The following is an 11,251-nucleotide window of genomic DNA, read 5'->3' as shown; positions in this document are numbered from 1 at the left end:
AAAATTAACTCTCAAATTTGCTGTCTTCAAATAGTGGTGCAGGAAGAATCTGCATCTTTCAAAAAGATATTTTTTATGCACGACATTGGTCCATCGCATCCTCCTCTGTGAGACTTTTTCCATAATATTAAATTTGTTTAATGTATGTATTTCTCCCTCAGTAATCTTTTCATAAATATTTATTCTTTTGGGAGCCGCCCCACTCTACGTCATGTAGTGAAATGAGTTTAGGTAATTCCTTTTATGGCCTCCAGGGGGCCAGTACAGGAAGTATGAGTTTTTAAGTTTCATTTCTTCTGCGAGCAGCGAGGCTCAGCCTTTGGTTTGTTTAGCTGCCTTTAACCAAATATCTGCAGAATATAAAGGAGGTAAGTCTTAAACTATGACTGAGCTTAAATATGTATACATCTATATATATATAAATGTATCCGTGCTCCACTGTCACATTTACTGTCTTCCTGTGTGATTTATTAAATTACGCTTAAACCATAAATTCAGTCCAAAGCTTCAGTATCAAACATCAACAGACACTAAGACGTAATGTTTATCCTAATGTCTGTTCTGGATTTATTCTCCAGCTCCCTAATATATATTTATTAAATTATTGTTGTTTTTATGTCCTGTGTTTCAGTCAGGCAGCCAGGAAAACAAAACTTATCGCTCTGTGTTATTAAACGATAGAAAGCAAGACATTAAGCTGCAGTTCGGAGGTAACGTGGTTATTTTATGAGAGTACAGATGTATCTCAGTGAAAAAGAAAATAAATAAAAAGTAAAAAAAATGTTGGTAATCACTTCCAAATATGGCACTCAAATATAAATTCATTACACATACTGAAATATATTTTATTAATTTTGTTTTGATGTAATTTGTGTGTTTATGTTGCAGATTCAAACTTGAGTTTACTCTAAAAGTTGAGATCAGCAGCTCAGATGGGCACTCTGAACCCACTGCTCTCCAGGAACCAGCAGAGAACCATTTGCTCTCAGCTGGGAAATGTCAAACTGAAGCTGCTCTACAAAGCCTCCGTCCACGGCTTTACTGGTGCTGCCTTCCACCAGAGATGTGACAAGCAGGCGCCCACTGTGTCTGTGGGATACAATACCACTGGTTATGTGTTTGGAGGCTACGCCAGCCAACCATTCAGTCAGACTGGACAGTGGGTGAATGATAACCAGGCTTTTCTTTTTAGTTTTACTGGTGGAAAACTGCAGAAATACCCCTGTACTAATGCTCCACATGCACTTTTAATGGATGGGAACTCTGGTCCTTATTTTGGAAATGCACTTGCTCTTGTCCACTCCAACCAACCAGTGACGCACAGCGCTCCGGGGAATTATTACAACTTCACTGCTGCAGAAATGCATGGAAATGACCTGAAGCTGACTGAATGTGAAGTTTACCAGGTGGAGGGTGAGTCCTTAGTGAAAGAATTACATTTCACTGTCAAAAATCTAAAAACAGAAGTTCTCATATACTGTATGTACAGCTCTGGAAAATAATGAAGAGCCCATTGCACTGAACCCCATTGAAAACCTGCTGGTTATTCCACCAAATACTGATTTCTGAACTCTTCCTGAGTTAAAATATTAGTATTGCTGTTTCTAAATTAATATAAACTTGTTTTCTTTGCATTATTTGAGCTCTGAAAGGGCTGTATCTCTTTAACTAAGTTTAAAATTAGAATTTTCATAATATCTACACACTCTTTTGGACAAGTAATGTTTACAAGGCAAAAACTGAGGATGTTAAAATTAAATTATGTTGCTCTTTACCAGAATCCACTGAACTTGAGAAGCCATGGAGGACTGTGGTCTGGGAATCTGGGTAAGTGTAAAAGTATTTACTCCCTTTCAACTTTTTCAACATTTTGTCAAACATAAATTGTTCAAATTTATTTGTAAAAAAAAATCTTGAAAGTTATTCATGCATGTGTTAAGCCCCCATTACTCTGATACCCATAATAAGTTTTCAGTGCAACAATCAGCCTTCAGAAATCAGTGAATAAGTAAACAGAGACCAAATGTGTTTAATGTCATTTTAAATCCAGTTGCTCTGTGAAAATATTCTAAATTTGTTAGAGAAGATTAGAGGTCAAACAGCATTATTAACACAATATACGTGGACATTTTTATCACAATGCTTAAAATGATTATTCAGCAGGTTTACTGTTGGCAGTTTCTCAGTAATTTGATGTTTCTCTGCAGGAAGAGGACGGAGCTGATGGACACCATCAAAACCTACAAACCCACAGTCAGTTCTGTGTCCCAGGCTCGGGTTTTGCTCATTGGACAGGTCGGAGCCGGAAAGTCCAGCTTCTTCAACTCCATCAACTCTGTATTCAGAGGCCATGTCACCAGCCAGGCCATCGCTGGCAGCTCTTCCACCAGCCTCACCACTCAGGTCTGACTCTGCTTCTCGTCTACATAGTTTCCTGTGTCTCAGAAAAAAAATCTACAACAATATATTTTTAAAATCTTTTCTAGTTTCGATCCTACTCTGTGAAAGCTGGACGAGAAGGCAAACCCCTGCCAATCATCCTGTGTGACACCATGGGCCTGGAGGACAACAAAGGGGCGGGGCTTGATGTGGAGGACATCAGCAGCATCCTTAAGGGACATATGCCGAATTGTTACCAGGTGGGATGTTTGATTACAGTTTGTGAAGCATAACTTGTGTGTTACATGAAGTAAATTTAACACATTCTTCATTTACGTCGACAGTTCAACCCCGCTGCTCCTCTTCATGCTGAGTCTCACGGCTTTCGCAAGTCTCCGGCCGTCAAAGACAAGATCCACTGTGTGACTTATGTTATTGATGCCAGCAAGGTCTCCATTATGCCCCCAAAGTTGGAGGAGAAGATGGAAGTTATCCGCAGAAAGGTTAACCTGTTGGGTCAGTAGAACCTGTCACTGAATCACTTTTACTGATGAAGTTGAAGAAGTTTAAGCTCAGATTTTTACAGCATGTTGGAAATGTTTGTAGGGATTCCTCAGCTGGTTCTGCTCACTAAAGTGGATGAAGCTTGTCCTTTGGTGAAAGACGATCTGAGAAACATCTACAAGAGCGGATACATCAAGGACTTAGTGAGGATTCTTTTAATTCTAGAGAAATTACTCTCTGTGTTCATGCTAAGCTTGATAAAACTGTTCTGAACCGCTGTGTGGTCCAGATGCAGGATGTCAGCGTCAGGGTGGGCGTGCCGCTGTCCTGCGTTATTCCAGTCAAGAACTACAGCGGGGAGCTGGAGCTGGACTTGAACTGCGACATCCTGCTACTCAGCGCCGTTGTCCAGATGCTCCGGTTCGTCGATAACTACTTTGATGACCTCAGCGACCGACTGAGCAGCACCGAAAGCCACGATTAAGAATCTGTATTAAAACCTGACAGCTCAGGCTTATCCGCATGTCCAGGTTTGTCAGTATTAATGCATTTATCCAAAACAACTGTAGAGTTTTACATGTTAAATGCAGCTGAATATATTTACCTTATACAGAGTGACTGCAACAACTGCAAGCATTTCTTTTTGTGAGTTTTGGGAAGTTTCACCACGATCCCACCTAGAAATGACTTTACAACTCCAGTTTGATAATGGTTTTGTTTCTTGTTGGTTCTTGAACGTCTTTAAATCGGGGCATGATGTTTTAAAAGTTTATTCTGCAGGTTTGGTTGTAGATGATGTTGTAATCATAATCTGAAATATTTAAGTTTAACCAAAAAAGATAGGAAATCAGAAAGTTGTTCACTACAGTGAGTCTGGATAAATCAGTCTCTTTTTGCTCCAGATAGATTTATTACCTTAATTGTCTTGGTGACTCGGTACGTTTTAGGACATTTATGCAGGACGGATTTTTTAACATGCATGTTGTTAAACTCCATGAAAACAGCAAATATATCTGTGGGCATGAAACTGAAGTAAAATCTAATTAGTAAAGATATCATAGCTTACATGTGTAAAGATTTGCTGATATTTGACTTTCCTGGATTTCCTAGAATGTTGCAGAATGACTACTCTATTTTTTCTTTTGTATCTTTGTTTTTTCCATCCAGGTGTTGTTGTTTACAGTTTACTTACTTATGCTTTTTTTGAGTTAAAATAAACAATCTGAGACAGATTTGAGTTATTACATGCAAGCATGCAAGTGTCAGTTTATACAAGATGGGAAAAAATGCATACACTAATAAAAATGTTAAGAAATCATGTCTGGAATTATTGATATTTATTGAGAGAAACTGTAATAAAATCAATAGTTTAAAATATTTTGCCCTGTCACCTAATTTTATCTAAAACTCCTTTTTTTTGTTTAACTATTTTAAAAAATATACTGTTACAAATGTGTGATTCTTTGAGAGGTCTGGTGGAAACAGAAAAGCAAAAACAAACCATCATCCTCCTACTACTTCCTGTCGTCTTCTTTGTCATTTTCGGCAGTAGTGACATCTGGCTGTTGATCATGTGACTCATAATGCGAAAAAAAGTTTTCATTGGAGTTGCAAAATATATTTTATTGAAAAATTTCTTTTTTTTTTAAAAATTGCTAACCCTTTGAATTTGTGCAACTTTATGGTCAATAGAAATGCAGCCACTGATGGAAAAATGATTGGTCAACACGACACCTGGTTTAACGCTTTGCTTCATGTTCAAAGTGTTTTGTTTCAATAAAAAGCTGAGACTTCATGAACAAACTGAAGTTTATTAATGCAGCAGAAACAGTTTCTGTACAGGGAAACAGTGAAGTCAGACCAGCTGAGGAGCCGTCTGTAACAAGACTTGAGATCTCAACAACAAACTGTAAACTACACGACAGCCGCCTCTAATCTGACTCATCTGCTGCTTCCGGGTCTCTGAAATGAACTGAATTAGATTAGAAACGGGCCGATCTCGTCTCAGCAACAGTCATGAGATAAAAACAAACATCTTAAAATAGTGTTTAAAATATCCACGTTTGGTTAGTGCACATAACAGACCGGGGGCTCTCTCCATCCGGTTCAACCACTTCCACTCACAGACCGACAAGAACAGGAATGTCATGGAGAAGTGATGTGAATCCTGGGATTAGGACGTAATCTGTGGTATAAAGTAACGTTCAGGGTGGTGCAGACGGTCCGCGGAGCAGAGGAAGACCGTGGAGAGGCTCTTATGGCACAGCTGATGCTCTCAGATACTCAAATGGCTTTTCGTCTCTCCAGCAAGCTGCTTCAGTCATCAACAGAAAAGGCAGCAACGTGAAGATGAAGAAACGACTTCAAACGTTTGAGTTACAGAAAACACACACATAACGAACACGTGGGATTGGTCCGAGTCCAAAGGCCGACTTCAGTGTCACCCAGAGAGAGGAATAAAGCCGAGCAGCTTCTCTGACATGAAGCTAAAGTGCATCGAAATTTACATTTTTGGCAAGAAAATCATCCTCAACATATACCTGAATATGAAATGTTTTCTGCTTTTGTGCTTTAACCAGACGAATTAAAAGAAGTGTAAAAATGAAAGAAGTTGGCACGATCATACCAGACGGCTTCAGGACGGTTTGGCAATGACAGCAATATTGCAACCGCATTTTGCTTATTAATATCATGAGATAAAATATGTTTACCTGGGGATAAATTATTCAAAGTAGCAGATGAATGATAATCTGGATGCTCAGCTGTTTGGAGCTTCTGGCTTTATGTTGATAATTTTAGCTTAAATAAAGATGTTGCAAGGAAAGTTTTGCTTTTTCTACTGTGGATTACAATAGTTAGGTACCAGCTAAAAGGTTTTAAAGTCTTTTTCACATGACAATGATAAATTTTCTTAGATCAATATTTGAATTTGTGTTTCTAAAAATTGCTTAGAAATTATGCATCATTTCTAGAAATCTGAACTATCCAACGAAATGAGACAAAACATCCACACGTTTGTCAATTTTGAATAATTTCCAGTTGCACAAAACTTTAACAGTCCTGAAGTGAAATAGAATAGCGCCACCTATCACTCCTACTGAAGTATTGCTGTTTTGAGAGTTTAATTGGCAAGCAGCTGACTGGCTACAACTGCAAACAGCCCAACTAATTAATCAGCTAATACCAACTCTTTAAAGAGCAAAATAGCAAAAAAAGATAATTTTCTAAAAAATTAGCAAGTATTCCATATTAATGGATCAAAATAAGATTAGATACTACAGAATACAACTGGAATAATTAAAATGTGAGATTATTTTAGCAACAGCAAGAAGAATCGCTGTGTTTCTGTTTTAAATAAAAGTGATTTGATCACAATCTACTTTTTGATTACCGTACAACTTTTTGCAATGTTTTAAGAGACCCATAATGGTCAATGCCTACAGGCTCCCAGACTAACTTTTAACAGTTATATACATGTTTGAAAGAAATTTGGCCACTTGATGCTTTAAACTTAGCATTTTAAGCGCTAATTATGAAAAAATAGTCAAATTGAATAATTAAAAGTTGCCAAACGTAAAAGGTTTGCACAATAAATGTTCTGAGAGCAGAAAACATGTTGAACGCGGTTCGGGGTGAGCAGAAACTCTCTGCAGGTCGTCACTTTTTGGCTCCTCGGCGTTTGGACCCGAGCCGATCCCTCACACACTGTGCTTACATCAACATCTACAGAGATGAGATTCAACTTCCAAACAGTAGAAAAGAAATATAAGAGCTTTTCTGTGTCTTTTTCTTTTGAGGAACTGTACAAGATTATTTAAAATAAAAAAAGTCAACAATTAGTTATACATATTTATAAGACAACATTGTTTACGTTATATTACTATAAAGAATTGCAACTTGTGTGATATTTTAATTTACTACAGTAGGCAGTATTCCTTTTTTAAGAGTGCTGGGTGTTTCTGTTTTTAATGGTAGATGTATAAAACTATTGTGATGGATTTAAAATCATTTCCTATTTTGTGGTTTAAGTTTCAGCTACTAGAAAAGTCCTGACCTTTATTTCTCTGCAATAGCAACAACTGTCCACAAGATGGTGCTAATTGACCTTTAAGGTGCTTGTGACAAGTTAACTTTAAACTAATTTCAGACTTCACCTTCACCAGACTGTGTAGCTGTAGAGCATAGAACGTCTTTTCCTCCTCTTCATCGCAATTTAAGGAAGCTAATTTGTTCCCAAACCACTGAAAAAAAAAAGGAATACTGCATTTCTCCTTCACTACTTTCTTCAGCCTTTGTTCGCAACGCTAGTGTGCATCCTGCAGGGGAATGTAGGGGGGACAAAGTGGTGGAGGTCCGGCTAGGCGGGCCCGTCCTTCGGAGAGGACGGAGTCTGGGACATGGAGCTGGAGGACGAGGAGGCCGAGCTCTTCAGAGAGCCCAGCGTCTTGCTGAACCACGAGTTCTTAGCAGCTTGGATTTCAGTCATCAGGACGCCCCGCTGATGCTCCAGCTCCTGCAGCGCAGAGAGAGGAACAGAGTAAACAGAGGCAGAGAACAGAACCAGAACCCTGGCCGGGCTTCCTACTGTTTCATTATGGATGCAAATTTATTTTTTATTAAATTTGCTAACAAATAAAAACGAGCATTTTCTGCAAATAAATACAACATTTTTGCTTGGAATTTCACAGACATATCAGTAGTTCATAAAATAAAAGAACAATGTTCATTTTACTCAAACATATAACTATAAAAAGTAAAATAAGAGAAACTGATCATTTTAAGAGGTCTCTCAGTTTTTATATGTGGTCTTCAGCTTTACATGTGAAGCTGGATAAGATCGGCTTCACATGTAAATATCAGCCGATCAAATCAGGACAGATAAATCTGTACCTCCACAGATTTAATGCATTAGTTTGTGTAAGAAAATGAAATAATTTGAGGATTTTTATTGCTAAAGCAGCAATCGTCAGCAAATAAACATAAAAAAGTTTGGTTTTTTGCCCTCAGTTTAATTTTTCCTCATTGTCCCAGTGAGGAACAATGATGCACTGCAGGAGAGGGTTAAATCCCTTTTCTTAAAATAGATCTCTTCTCTCCCTGTTGAGCCTCCCGCAGCAATTATTTTAAGCAAGTTGGGTTCTGCTCACCTGGATTCGGCACTTTGCCTCCACCAGCTGCAGCTTGGTCTGAGCCAGCTCCAGCTCCAGCTGCCTGAGCTGCTCCTTCAGCCCGTCCTTCTCCTCGTCCAGAGGCTCGCTGGACGTCCCGTCGCCGCCGGGGGACGAAGCCTGCAGGGAGCCCACAGGGCTGAACAGGTCTCTGCAGTGTTCGCAGTTCATCACTTTATTCTGCACAGCGACACAAACAACACATCTGTTTATAGCGCTGGTGTAAAAAAGGTGAAGAAGTTCTGCAAAGCAGGGAGATTAGACGGAAGAGGCAGAGAAAAACAGCTTCAACCTGCAATTAATATTTATTGTACAAAATCAGGAAACAACAATATGCAACTTACACTGCAAAAAAACTAAATCTTACCAAGTATTTCTAGTACAAATGTCTTAGTGCACTTGAAATAAGACTAAATTAACTTACAAGTAACTTTTTTAGCAAGACATAGGAGTAGGCCTGCCGCAGTAAGCAATAAATCAATTAATTGAATCATAAATGATCATAAATTAAAACAAACTCAAGAATTTCCATTTGATTGATTTATGGTTCTCTTTTTTTTTTTTTTTTTTTACCAAAAACTGGACAACAAAACTCTTCAGTTTGATGCTTTGGTCTCATCTCGCCATTTTTGGAAGGACAATTTTGTTCACACTGACTGACTGCATAATTCATTTTATTTATCGTTTTTGTTGATGTGTTTTTACTATTTAAATTATCTTCAAGTTCCAGTGATAAATACTCATTTTAATATAAAGTTTATTGCTCTTTGATAATGTGTTGCATTATTTTGCCATTACCATTATATATTACATAAAAAAAGTCTCAAAACAGTGAGATTATTGCTTATTGCAACAGCTTCCGGGACAATTCATCTTCCATCAAAATTTGTTATTGTGACAGGCCTCCATAGGAGCTTGTCTTGAGTAAATAATTCCCTAATGTTGATAAATAAGTGCAAGTTTGACTGACAATTTATAACAATACGTTTTTTCCATGTTAAAACAAAATAATCTGCCAGTGGAACAAATACTTTTAAAATCAATATTAAGGAATTATTTACTCAAAACAAGCTCCTATGTCTTGCTAAACAGTTACTCGTCAGTTAGGTTTCGCACAGCGAATTAGAAACTAAACTGAAAATACTTGGTAGGTTTTTGTGTTTTTGCAGTGCATCAGTGTGATCCACTGTTGCAACACATTAAAGTGTTAAGAATCAAATTTAAAAAGTCTGCTGCCTCCCAGCGCCTGTTAGATGAGGACTCAACGCTCGTGTGGGATTATTTCTGCATTCAAGCTCCTCGTTGCTGTGATGGTTCACAAAAATCCTCGCTGTCCCAGTCAGCCGATTTGTTTTTTTTAAATCTGAAATTTAAATGTCTCGTAGCTTTCATCTGTGCATTGGCCGCGTATAATCTCACCCTGACGATGTCGAGCTCCTCTTTAGTCGCCGCCTGCTGTTTTTCCAGCCTGGTGCTCAGCTGGGAGCAGATCTGAAACGAGGCGAGGAAAAGGAAGAGGAAGAGGAGTTGCACAAGAGATGACACAGTCATAAATGCAACATATAAGTCACTATTCCTCATCTAAATTATGGATACTGGAAGCTATCATCTTCCTCTACAATTACAGTAACATTAGGAAAATGAGATGAAAGAAACGAGGTTGTCCTGTTACCTGTTTGTACTCAGCTATGATGGCGGTGGTTTTCTTGATCTCCATCTCTGCTTTCTCCAGTTCCCGCCTGAAAACCTCCTTCAGCTAATGGAGACAAAGGAGTGAATAGAAAAAAACTGAAACCGCCCAAAACAAAAAAGATTAGCTCTCTCATTCAACAGTAGATGTTCCATTTTTACTGATTTTAAGTACTGAAACTTTATTTATTGGTGTTAAATTTGTTGATCAGTTATAACAAATCAACAAATTAAACAGATTAAAGGATAGTTTATCTGACACATTTTTCTCCCCTCTAGATTTTTAGTCTTTTTTTCACCACAGAGAATAAAAACTTCCCTTAATGAAACATCAGACACAGGGTGACCAGTCAATTATAATCGATGCTCAACTGCTACAGTTCCTCGCAAAATTATTATCAAAAGTAATTTCAGCTGTGAAGAGGAAAGGAAATTGTAGCTGGTTTTGTAATTTGCTATTGATAAATATTGTATCTGTAAAGTGTGGCATGTACTTGCTTTTCAGACTCAAAACTTTAAAGAACCACCTTCTGTCTCAACCATCTTGAAATGTTTTCCCATTCTTCTTGGCAAAAGTAGCTAAAGCTCAGTAAGTATGAATGGAGGGTATCATTTAATTGTGTCTCATATTTATGTCTGGACTTTAACTAGGCCACTCAAACACATGGAGATGCATGTGTAGGTTTGCAGGAATGTGAGCCTCCACCCCAGACTCTAACCTGACTCTTTAGCTCTTCCACCTTGTCATCAACTCAGTTTCCCTGTTGAAGCTAAAGAGAAACATCCCCACAGCATGGTGCTGCCACCACCCACCTTGGGTTATGTTAATGTTAATTTTATTTATAAAGCACTTTATAAACAGATATTAACTGCACCAGAATGCTGTACAGTATTCATAAAACACAGATAAAACACATAAGAATAAAACACACATTGAAACAGACAGGCCTTATGGAAAAGCTAAAGAATAAAAATTAGTTTTAAGAAGTGATTTAAAGTGTTTCGGGTTTTCGGCAGATCTAATGTTAAAAGGTGAGTTGTTTTCACACCTGGTAGTGCGGTAGACTCGGTTTGATTCTCTTTCACACTGAACTCTGCCAAACAAAACAACAAACCATTTGGAAAACATGTTCCACTCCTCGCCTGTGGTGGCGCTGCACCAAGATCATCTGAACTGAACTAAATTACAATCAGTAAAACTTGACTGAGTTTTTGAAGTTGCAACCATTAATTTATCAAATTCTTGATCAAACGAAGAGCAGAACAGTATGAATAACAAGAATATCTGATTTCTGGCTGATTTTGACTAAATGTCAGCTGTTAAAGTAAAATTGTCCTGGAGTGATGACATGACCTTTAGTCATCATCCTTCACCCGAATCGGTTTTCTCTGCTCACTGACAGCAGCTGAATGCAGCCATTAATGGACGTTCTCCTGCTAAAGATCGGAACAGGGAGGCCATTCATGCAGCTTCACATGAGTAACTCTGATAATGCCTGAGAAAACAGGCT

At 38.1% G+C, this 11,251-nt stretch overlaps 2 protein-coding genes across 4 annotated transcripts in view; one reads left to right on the top strand and one right to left on the bottom strand.

Annotated features, from left to right (window-relative positions):
- Window positions 1-262: 262 nt before the first annotated feature.
- Window positions 263-4,201, top strand: LOC102223633 (interferon-induced protein 44-like). 2 transcript variants are annotated; one of them, XM_023339121.1, is made up of 9 exons: window positions 263-368; window positions 632-710; window positions 889-1,413; window positions 1,779-1,827; window positions 2,208-2,403; window positions 2,487-2,639; window positions 2,724-2,895; window positions 2,986-3,086; window positions 3,173-4,201. In XM_023339121.1, the coding sequence occupies exons 3-9, from the start codon at window positions 933-935 to the stop codon at window positions 3,365-3,367; spliced, it is 1,347 nt and encodes a 448-aa protein (XP_023194889.1). In that variant the 5' UTR covers window positions 263-368; window positions 632-710; window positions 889-932; the 3' UTR covers window positions 3,368-4,201. The 2 variants fall into 2 exon arrangements, with proteins under 2 accessions (XP_023194889.1, XP_023194888.1); XM_023339120.1 differs by lacking the exon at window positions 632-710.
- Window positions 4,202-4,674: 473 nt separating this feature from the next.
- The window catches only part of rabgap1l (RAB GTPase activating protein 1 like), a 116,870-nt gene continuing 110,293 nt past the window's right edge, over window positions 4,675-11,251 (bottom strand). For both annotated transcript variants that reach the window (XM_023339056.1, XM_005800839.3), the window contains 4 exons: window positions 9,724-9,807; window positions 9,471-9,542; window positions 8,031-8,231; window positions 4,675-7,396 (listed from right to left, as the gene is read on the bottom strand). In XM_023339056.1, the coding sequence (XP_023194824.1) occupies window positions 7,241-7,396; window positions 8,031-8,231; window positions 9,471-9,542; window positions 9,724-9,807 (513 nt within the window). In that variant the 3' untranslated portion in view covers window positions 4,675-7,240. The remainder of the gene's footprint in view (window positions 7,397-8,030; window positions 8,232-9,470; window positions 9,543-9,723; window positions 9,808-11,251) is intronic.

Source organism: Xiphophorus maculatus, chromosome 9 (genome assembly GCF_002775205.1).
Source record: "Xiphophorus maculatus strain JP 163 A chromosome 9, X_maculatus-5.0-male, whole genome shotgun sequence".
Classification (NCBI taxonomy): Eukaryota; Metazoa; Chordata; class Actinopteri; order Cyprinodontiformes; family Poeciliidae; genus Xiphophorus; species Xiphophorus maculatus.
This window is presented reverse-complemented; position numbering and strand designations above follow the sequence as displayed.

Bases quoted from the DNA above. Each gene is read 5' to 3' on its own strand.
- LOC102223633 (XM_023339120.1), top strand. From the start codon at position 933: ATGGGCACTCTGAACCCACTGCTCTCCAGGAACCAGCAGAGAACCATT. The intron at 1,828-2,207 runs GTAAGTGTAAAA...GTTTCTCTGCAG, and splicing joins ACTGTGGTCTGGGAATCTGG to GAAGAGGACGGAGCTGATGG. The intron at 2,896-2,985 runs GTCAGTAGAACC...AAATGTTTGTAG, and splicing joins CAGAAAGGTTAACCTGTTGG to GGATTCCTCAGCTGGTTCTG.